At 55.0% G+C, this 24,792-nt stretch overlaps 1 protein-coding gene across 13 annotated transcripts; it reads left to right on the plus strand.

Annotated features, from left to right (window-relative positions):
- The first annotated feature begins 4,832 nt into the window (after window positions 1-4,832).
- On the plus strand, window positions 4,833-23,045 carry RBCK1 (RANBP2-type and C3HC4-type zinc finger containing 1). 13 transcript variants are annotated; one of them, XM_045445006.1, is made up of 14 exons: window positions 4,846-5,009; window positions 5,517-5,606; window positions 6,930-7,074; window positions 12,267-12,360; window positions 12,504-12,702; window positions 14,140-14,261; window positions 14,384-14,557; window positions 15,734-15,894; window positions 17,039-17,150; window positions 20,135-20,314; window positions 20,806-20,904; window positions 21,210-21,353; window positions 21,528-21,745; window positions 22,337-23,045. In XM_045445006.1, the coding sequence occupies exons 2-13, from the start codon at window positions 5,585-5,587 to the stop codon at window positions 21,726-21,728; spliced, it is 1,653 nt and encodes a 550-aa protein (XP_045300962.1). In that variant the 5' UTR covers window positions 4,846-5,009; window positions 5,517-5,584; the 3' UTR covers window positions 21,729-21,745; window positions 22,337-23,045. The 13 variants fall into 13 exon arrangements, with proteins under 13 accessions (XP_045300966.1, XP_045300968.1, XP_045300962.1 ...); XM_045445005.1 differs by having other exon boundaries at window positions 4,858-4,894; XM_045445007.1 differs by having other exon boundaries at window positions 4,901-5,013.
- Window positions 23,046-24,792: the final 1,747 nt, after the last annotated feature.

Below are 24,792 nucleotides of genomic sequence, written 5' to 3' on the forward strand. Positions count from 1 at the left end.
ATCTGCGGTTAGTGAGTTCTTTGTGGCTAAGGTAGGGCGGTGGGCGTCCCCAGTACTTCAAGGGCTCCCCTAGCTGCACTGCCCCACCTTACAATCATGTGACCAGTTCTGACCAATGGGGGGGCTGTGCATGCTTGGAAACGCCCACTGTGAGGGCGCTGAGAGCTGGTGAGCCTCCACCCCTCTTGTCCCTAACGCAGGCCACCTCGAGGCCCCGGTGTCCTTAGCTACAAGTTGGAGGAGGACCACCAGATCCACACTGGATTTTACTGAGCAACACACGAGGCTTCCTGTGTGAGATCTTGGTGATCTCGAGTTTGTCTGTTGGGCAGTTAGTGTTAATGACCGCGATTAAGGACAGTTTGCCCCAGGTGAAGGGAGGAAATTTCCCCCGTGCCCCCCCCCCCCGCCCCATAACTAGGCTGTAGCAGGTCTTTGCTGCATTGCAAACCCCAAAACTTAATGGTCCCTGATTCTCTGGCTCAGCAGTTTGGGCTGGGCTCAGCTGGCTCACTCGCGCTGTGGCAGGCCGCCAATGCTTTTAAAAAACAAACATTTATTTTGAGAGAGACAGAGAGAGCAGGGGAGGGGCAGAGAGAGAATCCCAAGCAGGCTCATGCTCAGCGCAGCCTGACATGGGGTTCCATCTCACAATGAGATCATGACCTGAGCCGAAATCAAGAGTCGGACACGTAACCAACTGAGCCACCCAGGCGCCCCAGGCAGCTGCTGCTTAGAGGGGCGCCCAGGCTCACTCACAGCCCTGTTGTCTGTCAGTCAGCAGGCTGTAGGGACGCCCACCTGGGTGGGTCACCTCTGCTCCAGGAAGTCTCAGCCTCCAACAGGCTTAGCCCCGGGCCCCCTCCTGTCGTGCTCTTGGGTTTCAAAAAAACAAGAGAGGGCAGGGGCCAAGGTGCTTGTTGTGATTGTGTTGCATCAGCAAATGTCCCATTGGCCAAAGTGTGTCCCGAAGCCAGATTCGGGAGGTGGGAAAATAGATTCTCCCTCTTGCTGGGAGTCCCTGAAAAGAATTTACGGCTATTGATTGATGGATTGATTTAAATACACAACACGGGATATACTTGATCAACTAACTAAGCCGACCCCCCGTGTGCTTCAAACTGCCCCTGCAGGCTGTGTGTCCCTGGACAAATTGCTCCGTGTCTCTGGGCTCCAGCCTGTTCCCCTCCTCTCTGTGTGGCTAAGCCCTGCCCCTCCTTGGAGGCTAGACCCTCCGTGGAGCAGGACCGGCCCTGCCCTGCATCACTGACTCACGCAGAACAGAGTCTCAGAGGTGGTGGGTCAGTGGCCTGCATCGGTCCCCTGGGGTGCTTGTTTACAAGGCAGATCCCCAAACTCTCTCCTGACCTGTGAGTCAGACTGCCTCGGGTGTGCGCCTTAACAAGCTCCCCAGGGCGATGCGACTGAGCAGCCAATTTGGAGAACCTCTGTGTTTGGTGAAATCCTGAACTCCTTGGGGACTCAGAGCTCATTTCCGCTCCTCGAAGAGCTTGTTTGACCTCGGGCCCAGGTATAAAATGGGTCGAAGTCCCACCTGCCTGTGAGGCCAGTCGTCATAGCACTTAGCCCCACGTGGCAGGACACTCTATGTCTGGGACTTTCATGAGGCCAGGGGCTATGTTTTGTTCATCGCAGTCTCCCCGGCTCCTAGAACAGTGCCTGGCGCACGGAGCTGCTCAATAAATGTTTGTTGAATGACTAAATGAAAGCGGTTGCTATACGCCCCGAACAAAGCAGGGCACTTGTTAGGGATGGTTAGTGTTTACTGAGGTCACATCACGTGCCAGGCATGGTTCTAAGCGCTTTACCCGCATTATCTCATTTGACATGTGATGGCTGGCCTCCAAGATGGCCTCCTATGATCCTTGACACATGGAATCCATGCCTTTGTGTAGTTCCCTCCCATCCTGAGCCAGGTCGATAGGTGTAACAAATAGGATATTATGAAAATGAAGGAATATGCCTTTTTTTCTTTCTTTCTTTTTTTTTTTTTTGCTTCCCACAAGAAGTGTATTATGTCTTCAAGACACTACAATGTAGGCTCTTCTCCCAGAGAAGGATCTTTCTGGCCCAGGGAGCCATCACCCAGATGAGTGGCTCGTTTGTCATTCTCATAAGCAGCCGGATTCTTCCGCTTGGCTTTCACAAACTCCTGGGTCCCCCGTGTGTAGACAGGATAAAACGCTACAAATGGCGGCACGACATCCAGGATGCATGCCCGAGTGTGGCACCGCATGCTGGGGATGGCCTTGCCGAAGTGGTGCGGGAAGGCGGTGCTTGCAGGGCAACAAGGCTGTAGGTGGTCACGTTGCAGGGCAACAAGGCTGCACCCGTGTCAGATCCCGGAACTCATGGCCCAGGGTTGCGGCAATGCCTCAGTCCCGCACAGGGGTCACTCTGCCCTCCCCGGTCATGGGGACCACTGTCCGTCTGAAGGAGGGAGGCTGGGCCATAAAACATACCATGGCTCCTGCCTTGCTCTCCAGCATCATCTGCTCTTGGGAAAGCCAGCAGCCATGTTTCAAGGACACTCAAGTAGCCCTTTGGGGAGGCACAGGTGGCAAGGAATTTAGACATCCCGCAAAGCAGCGCCAACCAGGTATAGGAGTAGCTTTCTCGAAGGCCGATCTTCCACCTTGGTCAAGCCTTCAGATGACTGAAGCCTCAGCTAACATCTTCACTAAAACCACTGAGAGACTTTGAGCCAAAACCACCTAAGAAGCTCCTGAATTCTTTTTTTTTTTTTTTAAATTTTTTTTTTTCAACGTTTATTTATTTTTGGGACAGAGAGAGACAGAGTATGAATGGGGGAGGGGCAGAGAGAGAGGGAGACACAGAATCGGAAACAGGCTCCAGGCTCTGAGCCATCAGCCCAGAGCCTGACGTGGGGCTCGAACTCACGGACCGCGAGATCGTGACCTGGCTGAAGTCGGACGCTTAACCGACTGTGCCACCCAGGCGCCCCAAGCTCCTGAATTCTTAAACCCCGGAAACTGTGTGAGATCTACATGTTTGTTGTTGTTCTGAGCCCCTAAATTTTGGGGTAACTTGTTAGACATCAATAACCAGGAACTGAGACAGATCCTCAAAAGAGCCTTACGAAGGAGGGACCATCACGATCACCGTTGTACAGAGGAGGAAGCTAAGGCCCAGAGAGGGGGGATCTTGTCCAGGGTCACGTACATCATGAACGGCGGCGCTGAACCCAGGTTTGAATGACCAAAGAGTCTCCCCACGGGGTTGAAGGATGTCCAAAGTGACTGCCAGCTCTGCCCTTGAAGGCCCAAGGGTAGGACAAGAACACCTGAAAGAAAATATCTGCCCTCAATACACATTTGTGCAGGTAACCTCAGGGCTGAAGGGACCACGACCGTCAAAAACCAGCAATGGTCACCAGAGGAAAACAAGGCAACAGAAGTGAAAATCAGCAGAAACAGACATTCAGAGTTCAGATGGCAATATTACCAGACACAGATCAGGGGCACCTGGGTGGCTCAGTTGGTTAAGCGAAATCAAGAGTCAGCCACTCAACCAACTGAGGCACCCAGGCACCCCAGTAGTATATGCTTTAGAAAAAAAAAAAAAAAAAATGAAGCCAGGAAGGAGGATATAAAATGCTGGAAGGGGGAATCTGGGTGGCTCAGTCAGTTAAGTGTCCAACTTCGACTCAGGTCACAATCTTGTGGCTGGTGCGTTCGAGCCCCACATTGGGCTCTGTGCTGACAACTGAGATTCGGATTCTGGAACCTGCTTCGGATTCTGTGTCTCCCTCTCTCTCTGCTCCTCCCTGCTCACACTCTGTCTGTCTTTCTGTCTGTCTCTCTCAGGAAATAAACATTAAAAAAAATTAAATGCTGGATGTATGTGGGTATATGAAATTTCAGATAGAGTGAACAGGGAAGAGTTTTGGGTAACGACTAAACTAAAGGGAGAGAGCAAGCCATGAGGATACTGGGGTTATGGCACATGCAAAGATCCGAGGTGGAGTGTGTCTGCCTTATTCCAGGACCTAGGAGGCCAGTGGGTTTGAGTGGGGTGAGCCATGGGTTGAACATTCCATCCGGAAATGGAGTGGGGAATCCAGGAAGGGGAGCTCTGACAGGTACCACTGCGGAGGTCTATTACGGGAAGAATTGTCAATTACATACCCCAACAGAGTCCTCAACAGGAAAGACTCAACTACAAACCCAACAGGGAAAAGATGTGCGTTGGATCTCCTACAAGAAATTCACTATCTCTGTAACTCAGCCAATGAGAAAGTGTCATCACCCTGAACTCTTGCTTTTCTCCAATGGACTTTGGCTCAAAACATGCCTCCCAATTCCCTCCATCTCAGTAATGTTTCTATGCGTTGTTAGATTTGCCCATGGTTTTTCACTGCTTGAATGTCCCAAACTGCAACTCTTGGCTATTCCTGAATAAACCCCCCCCTTTTTTTTTTTTTTTTTTTTTTTTTTTTTTAAATAACTGGCTATTTTGTTTTTTAGGCTTAAAGTAGTAAGAGGAGGGGAGGCAGTTTGCAGCTGTGGAGAGGATCTCGGTTTTTACTTTGCTATGAGAGTGTTGGGAAGAACCGGGAGTGTTTTGAGGAGTGACGCGGTTTGATTTACACTCTAGGGACTGTCTGGCAGCGAGCTGGGGCCCTGTTGGGGCCAAAAGGAGAAGCAAGGAGCCTAATGCGGATAGAGCCTCGGTTTGTGTTTCGCAAACGGAGCTGAGGATGGGGCTGACCCTCCTGGGTGCCGGTGAGTATGCAGGGCTGAGCCCCGCCCCCATACCGTCCAATCCCCGCCCCCGGCGGCCACTGCCCCGCCCCTCCCCTCCAGACCCGCCCCCCGCCCCTTCCCGTGGCGGTGCGGGCGCGGCCTGCAGGGTGAGTGAGGGTCGGGGAGTCCCGGATCAGCCCAACAGGGGTCACCCCGGTCAAGGTCCTTGAGCACCACGGACCACCGCGACCCCGGCGCAGGGCGGGCGCCGCCGGGGACTGCGTAGGTGCCAGTCGCCGCCGGGTGTGCCGGGCGGTTGAGGGGGAGGGTGTCCGGATGTCCCGACAGTCTGCTGCCCCACTTCCGGGGCCTCCACTTTCACTTTCCCTTTCGCTGTAGCTGCTCCCCTCCCCTCCCGACTGTCTGGGGCCGCCCCGCAGGGGAGGGAGTGTGGCTGCAATCCCCGGCGCCAGGGGTGTTCCCAGAAGCGAGAAGTTGGGGGAGGGGGAGGGCCCTCCCCAGGGACTAACAGCGCCCGGCTGTGCGGCGTCACCCTCATCCCTGCACCAGGTCTGTCCCGCTTCCTCTGTCGCCCATTGTGGGCTTGGCTCGGTGCCCTTTGCCCTTTCACCTCCCACGCAGGGTCCCAGCCCGTTCCCATACCCGGTCTCCGGTGCTTGTGATGTTACCCGATTCCATCCGGGGACACCAAGGCATAAAGAGGATTCGGGCCGGGCCGGAGGCCAGCGGCCGGGACTGAATTATTTGTGGTCATCCGCCCTCTCCCAGGTGACCCAGGGATAGCATTTCTCCGGAGCTGCTGCCCCCGCCTGGGGGCATGGGCGCAACCACGCCAGATGGACGAGAAGACCAAGAAAGGTGGGCAAAGCCTGGAAGCGGCTGGGAAACTTCCTTTTGGCGGTGGGCCCCGGCAGGACCTGGCCTCCCCTGCCTTGAAGGGTGGGAAAGGTGGCTTTAACCGCACCCTCCCTCTATCCACCTGCCCCTCAGTTTCCTTCTTTGGGGCCTGGTTGCTTCCAGGGGCTGGTCCTTCAACTATGGCGTGTCCCTGAGGCCACCACGAGCCAGCACTGTGTTGTGATGGGGGTGGAGAGCTCCCAGAGAACACAGGAGATCTCTCAGGCTGGTGCAGGAGACAGATCTCAGTTGACCTAAATACCAGGGGTCCTTGCGCCCCCTCTTGCCCCCTCCACCCAGCATTGTAGAACATGTCAGGTCATGTCATCACCCTGCTCAAAACCCACCCTGTGTCCCTCTGTGTTTTTAGGCCAGAGCCCTCGGTTAGCCCACAGTTCCCTTCTGGCTTCACTGACCTCACAGTCTTACCCCATTCACCCCCTTACTCATTCTGATGGAGCCCCACTGGCTTCTTTCTGTTCCCATCCAATCATTTCTGGCTCAAGGCCTTTGCCCTGACCTTTCTCTCCACCAGGAATACTCTTCCCTAACCGGGTTTGGACACATCTAGCTTCTTCTGGTCTCAGCTTCAGTGTCCCCTCCTCCTAGAGGCCCTCCCTGATCTCCTTATGCTGTTTATTTCCTTGCCAGCATGGATCACAACCTGAATTTTTTTCTGCTGTCTATCTCCTTGCTGGGCCGGGAGGTCCGTCAGCACAGGGACCCGTTTATCTTATTCACTGCCGAATCCCAGTTTCTGGGACAGCGGCTGGTACACAGTAGGAGCTCAGTAAATCCTTGTCACATAAATGAATGGAAGTTTGGGGGCCTGGGAGTCTGAAGGACAAATAGAACTAAATGAACAGGGAGGGGGAATGAGGAGTATCAGAGAAAGGGATTTTTTTTTTTTTTTAATTTTTTTTTTTCAACGTTTATTTATTTTTGGGACAGAGAGAGACAGAGCATGACCGGGGGAGGGGCAGAGAGAGAGGGAGACACAGAATCGGAAACAGGCTCCAGGCTCTGAGCCATCAGCCCAGAGCCCGACGCGGGGCTCGAACCCACGGACCGCGAGATCGTGACCTGGCTGAAGTCGGACGCTTAACCGACTGCGCCACCCAGGTGCCCCGAGAAAGGGATTTTTAAGCTGGGTGCTGAAGGATATGTAGGAGTTCACCAGGGAGACAGAGGAAGCAGTAGGTGCAAGGGACCACCACCTCCCTCTCCCCCAGCTCCTGGAAAATAAACCGTGTGCTAACCTGCTTCCATTGTACTGGATTTCAGCCGAGGAGATGGCCCTGAGACTCACCCGAGCAGTGGCAGGCGGGGATGAACACGTGGCAGTGCAGTGTGCCATCTGGCTGGCAGAGCAACGGGTGCCCCTGAGTGTGCAACTGAAGCCTGAGGTCTCCCCAACACAGGACATCAGGTGAGGAGGGCACGACTGGCCTAAGTCTTAGGGCTTCCTGAAACCCAGTGGGCCGCAGTATATTCTTGACGGTTATTCTCCTTTTAAAAAATTTTTTAATGTTTATTCATCTTTGAGAGACAGAGCATGAGCGGGGGAGGGGCAAAGAGAGGGAGACACAGAATCTGAAACAGGCTCCAGGCTCCGAGCTGTCACCACAGATCCCGACGCGGGGCTTGAACTCATGGACCGCGAGATCATGACCTGAGCCGAAGTCGGGCGCTCCACCGACTGAGCCACCCAGGCTCCCCTCTCGCCAGTTATTCTTAATGGCAGGTTCAGGAGACCTAGCTTCAAACCCGAGCTCTGTCTGTCATCCACTGTGAGATCTATAGCAAGTCACTTCACCTCTCAGAATTTTCAGAGGTTTTTTGATTTTAAAAATGAGGCAATAATAGTAAGCCATCTCATAGGATTGTTAGAAGGTGTATTAGAATGTTAGTCCTCGGGGCGCCCGGGTGGCTCAGTCGGTTAAGCGTCCAACTTCGGCTCAGGTCACGATCTCGTGGTTTGTGAGTTCAAGCCGCACGTCGGGCTCTGTGCTGACAGCTCAGAGCCTGGAGCCTGCTGGCTATTCTGTGTCTCCCTCTCTCTCTGCCCTTCCCCTGCTCATGCTCTGTCTCTCTCTCTTTTTCCAAAAATAAGTAAACATTAAAAAAAAAAACAACACATATAGAATGTTAGTCCTCATATAACAGAAAAAACATAGTAACGGTGGCATAAATAAATTTGATGGCAGGCAGTCTGTATGTGGGGGCTGTGCTTCCTGTAGGTCCCCGGTGACTCAGGCTTCTGTCTTGTTGCTCTGCCATTCATGGGCTCCATTCTGCGGTTCGCTTCATGGTCTAAAATGGCTGTTCCAGCTCCGGCCATCGCATCAGCATTCTTGCCGGTAGGGAGGAAGGTGTGGTGTCTCCCAACCAGATGGGGGCCCCCAAATGTGGGGCGACCCAGTTGGGTAGAAGCTGGCTGTGCAGGCGCAGAACAAATGAGATAGAACTGTATTGAAGACACCACCAGGGAGCGATGGGCAGGACAGCAAAGCAGGGACTGTCTGTGGGGGGCTAGAGCTACAGGGGAGAATGAGAGAATATGGGGACGTTTGGAGTTTCCCCTTTTTTGGCCACTGTGCCTGGTGTGAGTGACCCCTTTGTCAGCGGGGGCTTAGGGATATTTCGAGGTGGGTCGCTTAATGAGCCTGTTTGCATTCAGCGTGGTGATGGTCGCTGTGGCCCCTGCTGTCTGTCTTACTCAAGTTGCCGTTCAAGCCTGTTGGCCAAAAGCGGCCTCTGCAGAAGGGAAGAGGGACCCCCGCTCCCACCCTTGAGGGCACAGCTCAGAGAGTTGCACACACTTCTTCCACTCAATTCCTGTGGACCAGAAGGTATTCTCACAGCCGCGCTCGGCTTGAAGGGAGGCTGCGAAACACGACCAGGCATCCAACTAGAACTCAGGGTTTCTGTTAGCAAGGAGAGGCAAGGGAGAACGGAGGCTGGTCATCTTTCCCCAGGAGACTGAATTGCTCTAGGAAGGCTTAGCACAATGCCTGGCACGTGTCACTCACTCAGTGAATCGTGGTGCTTATCTTCCCGCCCCCCCCTCCCCCGCCCCCCTGCTTTTTCATTGCTGCCTAGTAACTTTCTATCGCCTTGTAAAGGACCCCAGTCCGTGCTTTTATTTGTAGTCTCTGCTCATCTCCCTCCCTTTCCCCAACCCCAGCCTTAGGCAGCCGCAAATCTACTTTTATCTCCAGGGACTTGCCTCGTCTGGACATTTCGCAGAAATGGAATCATACCGCATATGGCCTCTTGCGTCCGGCTTCTTTCACTTAGCATCATGTTTTCTCGATTCATCCGTGTTGTGGCGCGTATCAGAACTTTATTCCTTTCTGTTGCTCGATGCTAATGTATTGTACGAATATACCACATTTTCTCTATTAATCATTTGATGGACATTTGGGGTTTTCCCGCTTTGGGGCTAACGTGAATAATGATGCTGTGAACATTCGTGCCCAATCTTCTTTTTGAGTTTTACCGAGCTATAATGGACACAGGACATTGTATTAGTTTAAGGTGTTGTGATCTTGTGATTTATAATAAGGAATATTTTCTTGGTCTTTGTCCTTTCCTGGCACAGAGCTCCTTGGAACTTCTTACGGTTTTCGAGTGGTAAAGGTGCCTTTTGTTGTGCAAATGAGGTGACCCTTGGAACCTCCCTAGATCACCTAAGGATGGGGGCCGCTGCTCACCAGAGAAACCAGCCAGTGTGATTAGAGGGTTGGAGTGTTCAGTCCCATCCCCCTGACCTCCTGGGAGGGGACGGGGACTGGAGGTAGAATCGGTCCCCAGTGGCAGTGGTCTCATCAGTCACGCCTATGTAAGGAGATTTTCATAAAAACTGAAAAGGGCGGGGTTCAGAGAGCTTCTGGGTTGGTGAACACGTGGAGATCTGGGGACGCTAGAGCACTCCAGAGGGCAGGGAAGCTACCACCCTTTCCCGGATGGTATGCCTCGCACTGTGCATCTCTTCCAGATTCTTCCATCGGGCTGTCCCCGAATTATGTCCTTCCATAACAAACCAGTGGTCTCGTAAGCAAAATGTTTGAGTTCCGTGAACTGCTCTAGCAAATTAATGGAATCCCAGGAGTGGGCTGTTGGAACTCCCGATTCTGTATCCGATGACTCAGTACCGGCTTACGACTGCCATTTGAGAGGGGGCGGTCTCGTAGGACTGAGCCCTCAAGCTGCGGACACTGCTGCTGTTTCTGGGTAGATCGGGTCAGAATTGAGTTGAAATGGAGGACGCCCTGCTGGTGCCTGAGAATTGCAGGAGCCTCCCTCTTCCCATCCACACGTTGGAAATCGAGTCTCGGAACCAGTTCAGATGCACAACATAATGACTTGGTACATGTATGTAATTGTGCAGTGATGAACACAGTAAGTTAACATCCATTGCCTCACATACTTACGTATTATTTTTTTAAGTATTCTCTATACCTCACATGGGGTTTGAACTCACCACCCTGGGATCGAGAGTCACATGCTCTACCAACTGAGCCAGCCAGCCGCCCTTATTTTATTTTATTTTTTTTTTTTCAACGTTTATTTATTTTTGGGACAGAGAGAGACAGAGCATGAACGGGGGAGGGGCAGAGAGAGAGGGAGACACAGAATCGGAAACAGGCTCCAGGCTCTGAGCCATCAGCCCAGAGCCTGACGCGGGGCTCGAACTCACGGACCGCGAGATCGTGACCTGGCTGAAGTCGGACGCTTAACCGACTGAGCCACCCAGGCGCCCCAGCCGCCCTTATTATTATTTTTTTTTGCAATGAGAGCTTTTAGGATTTATTGCCTGCAGTATTCAGATGAGGCAGAAATGTTAATGATAGTCACCATGCCTGTACATTACCTCCCTGTGACTTGCTTATTAGCCTCAATACCATTATCACATCTAAAAAATTAAGAATAATCCCTTAAAATCCCCTAATACAGTTTATAGTATAATTTCCCTGATTATCTCATTGACAGTTTTTATAGTTGGGTTATTCCAGTTAGGAGTCAGAGAAGATCTACACGGATCCTTTCTTTCTTTTTTTTTTTTTTTAAAACATTTATTTATTTTTGAGAGACAGAGCATGAGCAGGGGAGGGGGAGAGAGAGAGGGAGACACAGAATCCGAAGCAGGCTCCAGGCTCTGAGCTGTTTGTTAGCACAGAGCCCGATGCGGGGCTCGAACTCATGAACTGCGAGACCATGACCTGAGCCGGAGTTGGACGCTCAACCGACTGAGCCACCCAGGCGCCCTGACACGTATCCTTTCTTAATCTTGTCTTTTTAATTCCTCCTCTTTATTTTTATGCCATTAATTTAAGAACCTTGGTCTTGGACCTCCAGGATTCCCCCACATGCTGGATTTATTAACTGCCACCTCGGGGTGTCATTTAGTATCTCCAGTTTTTCTTGTGAACTTGTAGTTGGATCTAAAGGTTAGGTTAGTCCGGAGTCACTTTGTACATTTCCAGGAACTCGTCCTCATTTACTGGTTATTTCTTGCTGTTCTTGTTCTGTGTTCTGATGTGTCTGTGTCCTTTGGGATCCAGTTCTGGTTTTTTTCATCGTAGCCCTTCCCTTTCATGCTTTTGATCTTCCAGAAATGTTGAAGGGTCCTTCCTTGAGAAAGCTGGTGTTTCTCTGGAATAACACTGGGTTGAAGGCCTGCCTCTCACAGTCTCAGTGTTACTTGGTAGCCTCAGCGTAACCTGTCCGTGCCTCGTGTTTTTATCTGTAAAACAGCAGTGACAATAGTATCTGCCTCCTGGGTTTGTGGAGAGGATTAAATGGGCTAAAACATACTAAGTGCTGGGGCACCTGGGTGGCTCAGTCGGTTAAGCGTCCGTCTTCGACTCCGGTCACAATCTCGCGGTTTGTGCGTTCAAGCCCCGCATCGGGTTCTGTGCTGACAGCTCAGAGCCCGGAGCCTGCTTCGGATTCTGTGTCTCCTCCTCTCTCTGCCCCTCCCCTGCTCATGCTCTGTCTCTCAATAATAAATAAATGTTTAGGGGCGCCTGGGTGGCGCAGTCGGTTAAGCGTCCGACTTCAGCCAGGTCCCGATCTCGCGGTCCTTGAGTTCGAGCCCCGCGTCGGGCTCTGGGCTGATGGCTCAGAGCCTGGAGCCTGTTTCCGATTCTGTGTCTCCCTCTCTCTCTGCCCCTCCCCCGTTCATGCTTTGTCTCTCTCTGTCCCAAAAATAAATAAACGTTGAAAAAAAAAATTAAAAAAAAAATGTTTAAAAAAATTTTTAAAAAGAAATATATTTAGTGCTTTGAAGCATCTTGGCATATAGTAAATAACAATGATTGGTGGTTTGGCTAAAGAGCAAAGGAGGGAATGACAGGAGGCTGGAGAGTAGGGAGGGGCCCGGATCACGGAGGCCCTTGTGTGCCGCATTGAGTCCGGATTGGATTCTCAGAAGAGCGTGGAGCCACCGCAGGGGTTTAAGCAGTCGGTTCTGATTCAGGAGGAAGCACAGGGCTGCGGGAATCCAGGAAAGGCCCCCTAACCCAGACTAAGCGTCTGTGGGCGCGTGCGCAAGCGTGCAGACAGGTACGTGCCAGCAGCTGGTGGCTGAGGTTGGACCTGTGACCTTCTCCGCAGGCTGTGGGTGAGTGTGGAGGATGCTCAGATGCACACAGTCACCATCTGGCTCACAGTGCGTCCGGACATGACAGTGGCTTCCCTCAAGGACATGGTGAGTTGGGGGGCGGGGGTGCAGGCGGAAGTGGAGGGGGTACACGAAAGGGAAACGTCAGGGCAGACGCTTCCCATTTTACGGCCACTTCTCTTTACTCTGGTCCTCCCTTTCCCCTCTCCCTCTCTCCATGTCCCCGCCAGGTATTCCTGGACTACGGCTTTCCACCCGTCCTACAGCAGTGGGTCATTGGGCAGCGGCTGGCCCGGGACCAGGAAACCCTGCACTCCCATGGGGTGCGGCGGAATGGGGACAGCGCCTACCTCTACCTGCTGTCAGCCTGCAACACCTCACTTAACCCTCAGGAGCTGCAGCGGGAGAGGCAGTTGCGGATGCTGGAAGGTGAGACTCTGCCTCTGAGTGGCGCGGGCCTCATCTGAGGTCGCAGGGCAAGAGGGAGCAGAGTCCGTGGACTTTTGGTCAGGAACTCTCACCAGGAGGACCTTATCCATAGTGCACAAAGGACACCCCCCCGGAGGGAGCCATTTCTGGAGCCGGTGGTCTGGGGGAGAGGGGCTGAGCCCAGCCCCCGGCCCCAGCATTTATCAGCTGTGTGACCTTGGGCCAGTCCCTTCCTGTCTCCACTCCTCAGTTTCTAAATCTGTAAATTGGATACCATGATAATAATAGCATGTATTCTCAACTTTTAAAATTTTTATCTGGAAATAGTTCAGACAGACAGAAAAGTTGTGAAGTTGTACAAAGAATTGCATACCAAATTCCCAAGGACCTTTCGCGTGTATTCCCCCAAATATTAACGTTTCACCACAACTGCTTTGCTTTATCATTCTCTATACACAACTGTTTTTATATGCATAAATACTCCTGTTTTCTTTTTTTTTGTGCAGCTTTTTTTTTTTTTTTAATTTTTTTTTTCAACGTTTATTTATTTTTTGGAGGACAGAGAGAGACAGAGCATGAACGGGGGAGGGGCAGAGAGAGGGGAAGACACAGAATCAGAAACAGGCTCCAGGCTCTGAGCCATCAGCCCAGAGCCCGACGCGGGGCTCGAACTCACGGACCGCGAGATCGTGACCTGGCTGAAGTCGGATGCTTAACCGACTGCGCCACCCAGGCGCCCCAATACTCCTGTTTTCTGAACGGTTCTGAAGTGCAGACATGATGTCCCTCTCCCCTAAAAATTTCAGTGTGCATTTTCTTTAAAATAGGGTCGTTTTCTTACATTACCACATACAGCTACCAAATGTTGGAAACCAACAATGATAAAGTACTGTTATCTAATCCACACATGTTACCCAGATTTGACCAGTTGTCTCACTAATGTCCTTGATAGCAGGAGACCTGGCTGTGGCATCGTGTTGTGTCTCCCAGGGTCTTTCAGTCTTTGGTGCCCTAGTCTTCCTGTGACTGTCCTGATACTTGAAGACTCCAGCCAGTTTTTTTGTTTTTTTGTTTTTTGTTTTCCGCTTTTCTGTCCGATGGCCCTTCATGAATGGATGCAGATTCAGGATTTGGCAGGAGCAGGACAGAAGTGTTTGTCCCTCTAGGTGCATAACTTGAGCATAGGAGGCCTGTCTTTAGGCGGAGGGGTTTTAAGCCGGGAGCACGCGGGAGCATTCACGGGTGGAGGAGGGACTCTGACTTTGTGGGAGCCCGACACTCAGCCAGGTCTGGGCTCACCTGGCGAACCGAGCTGGAGACTCCCCCGGGGAGGAGGGAGAGGACCGAGGAGCGGAGCTGTGCGGGGCGCGCGGCTGGCACAGAATGTGCGCCAAGTGGGCTGCGTGGATCTGCCACCCCCTAAATCCTCCTCCCTAGATCTGGGCTTCAAGGACCTCACGCTTCAGCCCCGGGGCCCCCTGGAGCCAGCCCCCACCAAGCCCGGAGCCCCCCAGGAGCCGGGGCGGGGCCAGCCCGAAGCGGCGCCCGAACCCCCGCCGGTAAGTCGCCCCCACCTCCGCGCGCGCCCTTGACCGCGCGCCCCGCCCCCGACTCCGCCTCCACGCTCCCGGACCCCTCCCCGCGCCGTGCTCAGCCCCACACCCTCCGACTCTGCCCCCAGGTGGGCTGGCAGTGCCCCGGCTGCACCTTCATTAACAAGCCCACGAGGCCTGGCTGCGAGATGTGCTGCCGGGCGCGGCCTGAGGCCTACCAGGTTCCCGCCTCGTACCAGCCGGACGAGGAGGAGAGAGCGCGCCTGGCGGGCGAGGAGGAGGCGCTGCGCCAGTACCAGCAGGTGGGCGCGGCGGCCTCGGACCAAACACCTGTGGACCGGGCGGGGAGGCGTACGGTGGGACGGGAGGCACCTCCGCATTGTCGCTCCAACCCCGTGGCTGCCTTGCCCCCTCCTGACCCCCCCCTCCCCCCGCTGCTGTTGACCCCGCACTTGACTGTGGCCCGCCCTCTCCTGGAGGTCTTAAGTGCTGAGACCCTGCTCCCAGGCTGTGATCACATGCCCCGCCCCCACTTCGGCTGTGGCTCCGCCCCTAGCTTTGACACACACCCACTGTGCACACGACTGCCCCAGGCTGTGACTCCCGCACCCTGTTTCCGACCACGCTCCTATCCACCTTCCCCTTATCCACCTATGATAGTTACTGCTCCACTTAGACATGACCTCACCCTGGACCCTGCTACTCCCGACCCCCTCCCTCCCTGTTGGGGTTCACCCCTGACTTCCTAGGAGCCTGGACCGGGCCCTTCACTGCTCCCTGTAAGATTGGCCCCGCCCTCTGTCCTGCCCCTTCCGTAGTTATGCCCCCCCCCCCCCCGATCCTGACACAAGCCCTGATTACACAGATGCCAGACCCTGAGTGTCCCCCATTCTGATTGGATGCCCCCCACCTGCTTTCTCCTCGGACCCAGTGCTGCCCTTGCCCCACCCCAGCCATGACCTCATTCGTGGTCGGTCTTACCTACAACCTTGGCCCAGACCCCGTCCTCTCTCCGGTCTTGCTTTGCTCTCTAGCTTTATCACCACCCCCATACCCCTGACCCACTCTGTGACCTTGACGGGCTCCGACTCCACCACCCCCCGCCCTGCTTCTGGGCGGGGATGTGAACCCTCTTAAGACCCCCAGACTACCCCCTCAGACCCTAGCTCCTTCCCTTCACTATTGCCATCACTCCCTCTCGTGGCTTGACCCCTGGTAGCACCTCCAACATGCCTCTGCCTGGCCCGCCTCCTGTCATTGGCTTCCCAGCCTCCCCTCCTGCCCTGGCCCCATCCTTCCCGTCATCTCGTCTCCCGCCCACTGCCAGGCCACCTCCACCCCCACCCAGGGATCCTGACTCTCCCCCAGCTTTGCCCCGCCTCCGGGGTCTGACCTGGCCCCCCTGGTCCTGCCCCCTTCCTGGTCTGACCCTCCCCCGAGACCCTGACCCGCCCCGCGGCCCCGCCCCGTGTGCCCAGCGGAAGCAGCAGCAGCAGGAGGGAAACTACCTGCAACACGTCCAGCTGGATCAGAGGAGCCTGGTGCTGAACACCGAGCCCACCGAGTGCCCCGTGTGCTACTTGGTGCTGGCGCCCGGCGATGCCGTGGTGCTGCGTGAGTGTCTGCACGCCTTCTGCAGGTGCGGCCCCCAACCCCACCCCCAGCAACGCAGTGTTTGTCGCAGCCGCCGATTACCGGAGGGCTGAGAGTGGGTGGGGCCTGTGCGCTTACATCTCATTGGACGCTCACAAAAACCTGCGAGGTAGGCGCTGTCTCCCCATTTTGCAGAGGGGGAATGTGAGGTTCGGAGGCCAGCCGCTTGCTCAAGGCCACACTGCTCAGGCATTCTGGTTCCAGAGCCTACGCCCTTTGCCGCTCTCTGCGGCAGGCCCAGCCAAGGGCACTGAGGCCCTAGCGCCGGCAGACTGAGCCAGCCCCGCTCTCCGCCTGGCTGGTGGGCAGACCGTCCTTCTCTGAGGCTCCGCCAGGCCACCGGTCCTGGGCTGTGCAGACCATGTCCGCCTTCACCACAGCGGACATTCGCACGGCCCCTGGGTGCCAGGGACTGTGCCAGGCCTGGGGATCCAGGAGGGAACAAAGAAGCTCAGTTCCTGCCTCCTTGGAGCTTACGTTCCGGTGGAGAGAGTCTGATATTAATCGAATAATCGCTGATGGAATTGTAAATTGTGTCAAATGCTAAGCACCAGCGGATTGTGATTAGTGGATTCTGATCAAAGAACAGGGGCCCTGCTCCAGGAGCGGGTCAGGAGAGCCCCTAAGGGGGTAGCATTTGAGCAGAGACCCGAGGGTCTGCTGCAGCGGTGTGCCTGGCCTGTCTGTGGCCAAGCAGGCGTCAGTGTGGCTGGAGCAGAGATGGACCGAGAGATTAGTTAGAGAGGGCAAGTCCTCAGGGCTCTTGTGAGCCGTAGTGAGGCGAGCAGGTTTGTTCTGGGCGGATCCGGATGGGGGGCTGCTGGGGACTGTGAGGCCAGTATGTTGGGAATGGTGTCGGACAGCGAGGTGGGCACAGGGAACCCGGGAAGGATGCTTCTGCTCTGCTCCAGGCAAGGAGTGATGGGGGCCTGGACCAGAGCAATGGGGGGTGGCTGTGGGGTGCACAGAAGTGGACGCTTTGGAGATGGGTTTATGGGAGGGATATGAAGGAAGAAGGGAATTGAAGAGAAGCCCACCTGGGGTCAGGCCTCACTATGTGAGGGGTGGAATCCAGGTGGATGGGGTTCAGATGACCCTAACCTCCCCCTCCCGCCCTTCACCCCCTCCAGGGAGTGTCTGCAGGGCACCATCCGCAACAGCCAGGAGGCCGAGGTCTCCTGCCCCTTCATTGACAACACGTACTCGTGCTCGGGCAAGCTGCTGGAGAGGGAGATCCGGGCGGTAAGGCCAGGGGCGGAGGGCGCACCCTGAGCTGGCAGGTGGGGATGGGGTTGGGGGCACCGGTCTCAGCACACATTTATCCGGAGCCTTCTGTGTGGGCTGCTGAGGGCCAAGCAGTGAACAGGACGGCACTTGGGGGAAGTAGGCGGTAAAGAAAGCACTCTTGGGAAGGAAAGACAGCAGAGCCATTAAGAATGGGGAAATTCTGGGGCCATTGGCCTGGGTGACCTCTGGTCAGATCCTCACCCCGTGCCTTGGTTTTCTCATCTCAGCTAGGGTCGCAGTTAGCTTCTTCGAAGGTTGCAAAGAATATAGTGGAGTGTGTGTGTAAAAGACTTCAGAGTAATGGGTGAGCCCTCGCATCCGTTTGCTTTTGCCGCCTGACAAGTTATCCCAGACGTAGTGTCTTCCAACAACCACTGTTTATTTAGTTCACGAATCTGCAAGTGAGTCATCGGGGTTGGACTTAGCCAGATGATTCTTCTAGCTCCAGCTGGGCCTGGCTGGTCCCATGTGGGTTTAGCCGGTGGATCAGCTGTCACGGGCTGATTTATGATGGCCTTATTTGCAATGGCGGGGTGGCTGGGCCTGTTTCCGCTGTGCTCTGTCACCCACCGGCAGGCTGGCCAAGGCCTGCTCCCGGGCTGGTGGCCTCCAGGGTCCCGGAGCAGCCAGCAGGGAGCTCCAGTGCAAGAGTGCTTGCCATGCGTCTGCTGTTTTTACTTGCTGCCATCCCCGTGAGCATGCTCAAGCCCATAGTCCCCACGAGGGCACCATCCAAGGGTGTGGAGTCAGGGAGACACGAATAAATCGGGGCCCTTTCTCCAGCAATCCATTCTGGTGTTGCACACGTCTGCACGAGTGTGTTCACTGTTACTATTACGATTATCATCAAGATCCCACCCTTCTTGGAGTTTCCATTTCCCCACCTGGAAAATCGACTGCTGGGCCTGATTTGTGGTTTTTAAACTGCTCGGGACTGGCCTTCTCAGAATTGGGCATCTTGGGGTTCCCAGACCAAAACATGGAGGCAGAGTCAAAGTGGCTGATGTCCAAATGGGAGACCCCCCCCCCCCCAGGCACATCCGTGAGACCTCTGTACCTCCTGCCTCTCCCTTAGGATCCTGCTTCCGAGAACGTCCCTGACTGCACCAAGTATTTCCTGGAGCCCAAGGGGTCTACCTCTGCTCCAAAAGGGGAGGCAGAAAGGGTAGAACTTGGGGAACTTCTCCCCACATCCAAGAACAGCCTCGTTTTTATCTGTTGTCTGTGGGGCACCAGGGAAGGGCGGCTCTGGGTGGTTGCTGAGGCCTTCTCACTCGGGCCTAGAAAGGCCCCCAGACATAGAGTCCTTCCAGATGTCCCGGCACCCATGGTCATCATCCAGGGGTCTTTCCCTTGGGTCCACCCCTGCCAAGGGCATTGTGATGGGGCCAGAGCTCCTTCCAGGGGGCCGCAGGGCCCCGTGCTTCCCCAGAGGCCTTGGGAGTTGACCCAAGACTCAGAATGCTCAGGTGTGGCAGAGGGAGAAAGGGGCAGAGATCAGCAGGGTGACGCAGTGGAGTTTATCTTTACAAAAAACCTGCCTAAACCACATAGAACCGGAACAGAAATCAAAGAGAAAAGTCACCCACAACCCCCGCATCCCAGAAAATCCCCGGATACATTTTTTCCGTTTCCCTGGGTGTCTGTGGGCAGACATGATTTTAAATCAGCTTTACTAAGGTGAACTTTGCAGGCAATAAAAAGCACCCATTGTAAGCATGCAGTTGGGTGAATTTTGACAGGCGTAACACTCGTAACCAGCCCTCAATCAACATGGGGAACGTAGGCATGATTTTTACTTGTGACCAGCATAGATACACCTTCTGCTATGTTGCTATAGAACCTTTCTGAGGATTATTATAAATCTCTATGGCATGTATCCTGCTTATATCTCTTCTCTTAATAATTCCAGTTTCTCAGTTTGTAATGAATGCTTCAAGAAATTTTTGAATGGTGTCTCTTCTTGTACGTTATTTTCTTGGGATGAACCTGTAGATGGGGAGTGAGTCCTAAAGGGTCAGAGAAGTTTTGTTGAAACATAATTGCCACACGGCTGTCTCCCAGTGTGATGTACCAGGATATTAGTTTAACCACATCTTCACCAGCATTGCTGTTTATTATTTTTGTTCACTTTTCCTTTTTTTTTTTTTTTTTAATTGTAGAATATACATAACAGAATTTCCCATTTTTACCGTTTTTCTTTTCTTTTTTCCCCCCATTTTTACCATGTTAAGTGTACAGGTCTGTGGCATTAAGTACACTCACATTGTACACCTATCACCACTGTCCCATCTCCAGAACTTCTAATCCACTTTTTGAATGAGAGTTTTTATTTAAAAAAAAAATTTTTTTAATGCTTTTATTTTTTTTTTAATTTTTTTTTTTAATGTTTATTTATTTTTGAGACAGAGAGAGACAGAGCATGAACGGTGGAGGGTCAGAGAGAGAGGGAGACAGAATCTGAAACAGGCTCCAGGCTCTGAGCAGTCAGTACAGAGCCCGACGCGGGGCTCGAACTCACGGACTGGACCGCGAGATCGTGACCTGAGCCGAAGTCGGACACTCAACCGACTGAGCCACCCAGGCGCCCCATTAATGCTTTTATTTTTGAGAGAGAAAGAGACAGAGTGCCAGCAGGGGAAGGGCAGAGAGAGAGAGAGGGAGACACAGAATCTGAAGCAGGCTCCAGGCTCTGAGCTGTTAGCACAGAGCCCGATGCAGGGCTCAAACCCACGAACCGTGAGATCATGACCCGAGCCAAAGTTGGATGTTTAACCAACTGAGCCACCCAGGCGCCCCTTGAATGGAGTTTTTAAACACTGAGCAGGGCTGGGTTGGACTTCATGGGTCGAGGGCTTCCTGGAGGATATTTGGTGGCTGGGAGGGCCCTCATCAGCTGTTCTGAACCCCGAGCAAACAAGGTTGTGGCCTCTCGGCAGCTGCTGCCCCCCGAGGATTACCAGCGATTTCTGGACCTGGGCGTCTCCATCGCGGAAAACCGCAGTGCCTTCAGCTACCACTGCAAGACCCCGGACTGTAAGGGATGGTGCTTCTTTGAGGATGATGTCAACGAGTTTACCTGCCCAGTGTGCTTCCACGTCAACTGCCTGCTGTGTAAGGTGGGGACAGGGGCCCACGCTGTCCAGTCACCCTAGTCCTGCCAGGAGCTCACTGCACCTCAGTGCTTGTTCTCCTGGCAAGGGAGCTGTGACCCCAGCCTGGTCGTTTCACCACGGACAGCCGCATGTCGATGGCGGGGCCTGGTCCGGGCCCCAAACTGAGCCTGACCCTTGGACCGAGCCCTGGCTCTCGATGGAACCTCAGCCTAGCCTGAGCCTCGGCCCGAAACTGAGCCCTGACCCTGGCCTCCTAGTCACACACCAACCCGCCCCTGGCCCCAGACTGATGCTCAACCCCTGTCCCGAATTGAGCCCGGACCCCAAACCCAGACTGAGTCTTGCCGGACCCTGACCTCAGGCCGCTCCCCGCCCTCGTCTCAGTGGTTGACCCCTAATGAGACTGGTCTCGAGACCAGACGAGACGATGCCCGTCTCTGGTCTCTCCAGACTGGTCTGGAGCCTTCTCACATCGAGCCCCTCGCCCGCCACAGGCCATCCACGAGCAGATGAACTGCAAGGAGTACCAGGACGACCTGGCCCTGCGGGCCCAGAACGATGTGGCCGCCAGGCAGACAACAGAGATGCTCAGGGTGAGGCAGGGTCAAGGCTGACGCCTGGGGATTTGGGTTCTGGGAGGGTTCGGTCCGCGGGTTGGGGGCTTCTCAGTTCTCAGAAAGGGCTGGTCACTGCCATCCAGAAGCGGGACTGGTTAGGACAAGCGGTCACGGGGTGAGCAGCGGGGAGCACGTCTACAAAAGGCAGAAGAGCGTAGGAGAGTGACCCCACACCCCCAGAGGGCCAGCCGGTTTGTCCCTGCGGTGGGCCAGGGGTCAGGGAGGGCTCCGGCCGGCAGCCGCCCCAGCCCGGCTGAAGGCTGGCACCTGCCGTGCCCCAGTCCATGCTGCAGCAGGGCGAGGCCATGCACTGCCCACAGTGCCGCATCGTGGTGCAGAAGAAGGATGGCTGTGACTGGATCCGCTGCACCGTCTGCCACACCGAAATCTGCTGGGTCACCAAGGGCCCACGCTGGGGGCCTGGGGTGAGTCTTGGGGGCGCGCGGGGGGAAGCAGAGGCTGGGGAGCATGACGGGGAGGTGCCCATGGGCCTCCCCCCCGAGTGGGGAACAGCCCCTGGGCCAAATCCAGCTCCCTGCCTGGATCCGTCCAGTTTGTAAAGTGAGGATGGTTTTTACATTTTTTAAATGGTTGAGAAGTATCGAGAAAAGAAGTTGTTTGGTGTGACACTTGAAAATGATGCGAGACGCGAGTTTCATGTCCACAAGCAGCGTGTTCTGGGAGCACAGCCACGTGCATTCGTTGTGTACCGTCCGTGGCCGCTTTTGCACTACAAAGGCCGAGACCCGATGGCCCCAGACACCTGGTGGAAGCGGCACTTTGCAGAAAAAGTTTGCTGACCGCACCCTAGAGGGCAGTGAGTGAGGATTCAGTCTGGGCTCAGAGGCAGAGAGGGTCCCCGGCTCTGGTGCACGCGGGCTGTGTGGCTAGGCTGTTCTGAGCCTCGGTTTCTTCATCTGTGAAATGGAGATGATGGCAGGCGTCTTGCAGGCTTGTCCTCAAAACCAAATGAAAGCATGCAAGGGAAGGGCTCCGCCAAAGGCAGCTGTGTTTATCAGGGCTGAGTTCCTGGGGTCGGGGGCTCGTAGTTGTATCCGGGTGGACCCCGGGACGGACGGAGGCAGAGGGAGTGTCTCTCAAGCTGCCAATGTGCTGACCCACCCAGGATTTGCAGACAGCCATCACGTCCCTTGCCTGCTCTGGGTCTAGGGGAGCACAGACTGGGACCCTGTAATTAGGGGTGCTGCGGGAGCCCAGAAAGATCTTAACTGACTGCCTCCGCCAGGTAGCTGAGGCCAAGAAAGCCATTTGTGGCAGGCGGCCCTGCCCGAGAGAAGGGCCGGAGTGGGGGTGTGCAGGGCTTTGAGGGTGTGATGGAGCAGCGGGGCGGGCCGGGGGCGGGGCACTGTTTTCACTGCCATGACCTTCTCTCCTCCCCATCCTCTAGGGCCCAGGAGACACCAGTGGGGGCTGCCGTTGCCGGGTGAATGGGATTCCTTGCCACCCTAGCTGTCAGAACTGCCACTAGCTGAGGATGGTCTGATCCCTACGCTGACCCAGCCCCCCATCCATCCCCATGCTGCTGTGGGACAGGGCTGGTGCTTTGGCTCTCATTTGTGGCCTGGGAGATGCCTGTTGTGCTTGGCTGAGACGGAGGCCTTGTGGAGACCAAGGCCCCTGAGCTACGTGGATGGCTTTGTTTGCAAAAGGGATGTTGCAGCCTGAGCTCCCAGTGCGTGTTGTCCCTGGCTGCATCTGCCCCAGTGCCTTTGCCCTCCCTCTGGGGCTTGCTGGCCAGACCTCTCAGCTCTTCTCTGTGGCTCTTCGGAACTCTGCCTGACCCAGACTTAAACACGGCCCTGGCCAGAGGTCTTGCAGGATGGAATCTCTGAGAGCCTCGTGTGAGTCCACACTCCTCGCTTCCACCACCCTCGTCTGCTGAACACGTGTAGCCCACCGCTTCGCCAGCGGCGTTGTGGGGCCGGCTTTTCTCTGTCTTTGCGGTCAGAGGCCTGGGGCCTCTTATAGAACTGCTGCTAGTCCTGTTCAGAGCCCCGAGAGAGACCTGGCGGTTTCTAAAGCACAGCCCATCGGGTTCATCGTCCACGGCTCCCTCTTTGCTGCTGTGTAAGCTAATTAAAATGGCTTTTCAGGAAGGGATGAGTATGATGTCGTGAGAGGGAGTGAAAGGGCGGTGGGCTGGGACCCTACACGCAGGCGGGATCCCCAGCCATCTGGGAATTGCAGCAGGAAATGGATAGGTTGGCCTCTGTCAGTGGTGGAGCGAAGGTGTGACGGAGCATTGGGGTCCTCGCTCTGTCTAGGCGCCCCTGTGCCCACCTTGAGGGGCAGGATGCTCTTGGGCCAATCGCAACTGGACAGGCAGTTTGCAGGGTGGCAAGGGTGCACAGAGCAGAGTCTGACTGCAGCCAAGCAGAGAGGGTCAGGAGTACAAACGGAGGGGTGCGGGGCTGGCCCAGGTTCTGGCCTCCAGCACCTTCCGTGCCAGCGGGTGAAGGATCCTAGATGGGCAGGCTGCAAGTGCTCCCTACTGTGGGTCAAGTGCAGATGCCTCTACTCCCAAGGGGACAGCCCATTTCCGGGGGCCCTGACCACAGACAGCCCCGTGCCAGCTCACCAGGGCGGACTTGCAACCAAACCCCATGGGCTTTGGACTCGAGCCACCTGCCCGAGGAAGCAGGAGGCCCCGTGGACTTGTGGGACTTGCGGGACAGCTTGTCTCTCCCAGAGCAGGGGAAGACAAGAGGAAGCCCGCTGCTAAGAGCAGCTGCTGCTGGTATGGGCAGGAAGTGGAGGATGGGCTTCACAGCCCCTACCGGAGGCAACACATCTTCCTTGAGGGTCTGGGGCGGGCATCAAAGCCACTCGCTTAAAAGGCAGGAAGCTGGAGGCAAGCCCACAGGCCTGCTGGCTCACAAAGGCTGCTGGGCAGATCCCAGCACATGGAAGTGTGGAGAAAAGACTCCGAGCAACTGGAGGGCCTTTGTAAGGACAGGAATGAAGGCTGCAGAAGAAGGCGGGGCAGGGAAAGAAGATAAAGCTAGGCTGAGCCTTAGGCCCCATGGTCTCTTGGTCGGATTTGGCAAAAGCCTCCGGCCTGTTCTTCCCTGCAGGCACCGCCCGCTCCCTGGGTGAACTTGGGGGTCCTAGCTCCGGGCTGGCTAAAGGCGTTTATGGATCAATAAACGTTCACCCCCACCGAATTAAAACACTCCCAGCGCCTCACAGTTTGTACATTTCCACAAAGCTCGTCTCATTAAACCGCCCATGTGGGATGGGACTATCCCTATTTTACTGTTCTTGACATTGAGTCTCAGGGACGGTGCAACTCAGAGCAGCTCACACTGCCAGGAAGTGACACACCAGCCATCATGCCACCAATAGCTCTCTCACACCCAGTCCCAGCTCCCTTCTCTAGGGCTCAGAGCTGTCCCTGGCCTGAACCCCAAGTCCCCTTCCACTGGCATGACCTACTTCATCTCTATAAAACCACCACACTTTTCCCCAGTAAGCTCTACACCCGATGTGGGGCTCCAACTCACGACCCCTGAGATCAAGAGACGCACGTCCTCCAGCGGAGTCAGCCAGGCACCCCCCACCCACACTTTAGTCGGCTGTTGTTTTTACACTATTTCCCCCTCTACTCGCCTATCACGTGGCATTTTCTGACACCGCTTCTCCAGTTCCCCAACACCAACTGGCCCAACAATACAACTCAATTCTGACACTACCTGGAGACCTCACAGGTTAACTCGGTCCCACTTCAGATGCAGCCGCAAATGGGGCACCCAGGCTGCCCACACTTCTCTCTGGTCAACCACAAATTCAAGGGTTTCTACAATACCCCCTCGGGTTCAATACTTTGCTAGAAGGGCTCACAGA

The sequence above is a fragment of the Leopardus geoffroyi genome, chromosome A3 (assembly GCF_018350155.1).
Source record: "Leopardus geoffroyi isolate Oge1 chromosome A3, O.geoffroyi_Oge1_pat1.0, whole genome shotgun sequence".
Classification (NCBI taxonomy): domain Eukaryota; kingdom Metazoa; phylum Chordata; class Mammalia; order Carnivora; family Felidae; genus Leopardus; species Leopardus geoffroyi.

What these genes read in the sequence shown, in the direction of transcription:
- RBCK1 (XM_045445006.1), top strand. Translation starts at nt 5,585, where the DNA reads ATGGACGAGAAGACCAAGAAAG. An exon ending in TGGCTTCCCTCAAGGACATG is followed by an intron (nt 12,361 to 12,503) that starts GTGAGTTGGGGG and finishes TGTCCCCGCCAG; the next exon opens with GTATTCCTGGACTACGGCTT. An exon ending in TGGAGAGGGAGATCCGGGCG is followed by an intron (nt 17,151 to 20,134) that starts GTAAGGCCAGGG and finishes GCCTCTCGGCAG; the next exon opens with CTGCTGCCCCCCGAGGATTA.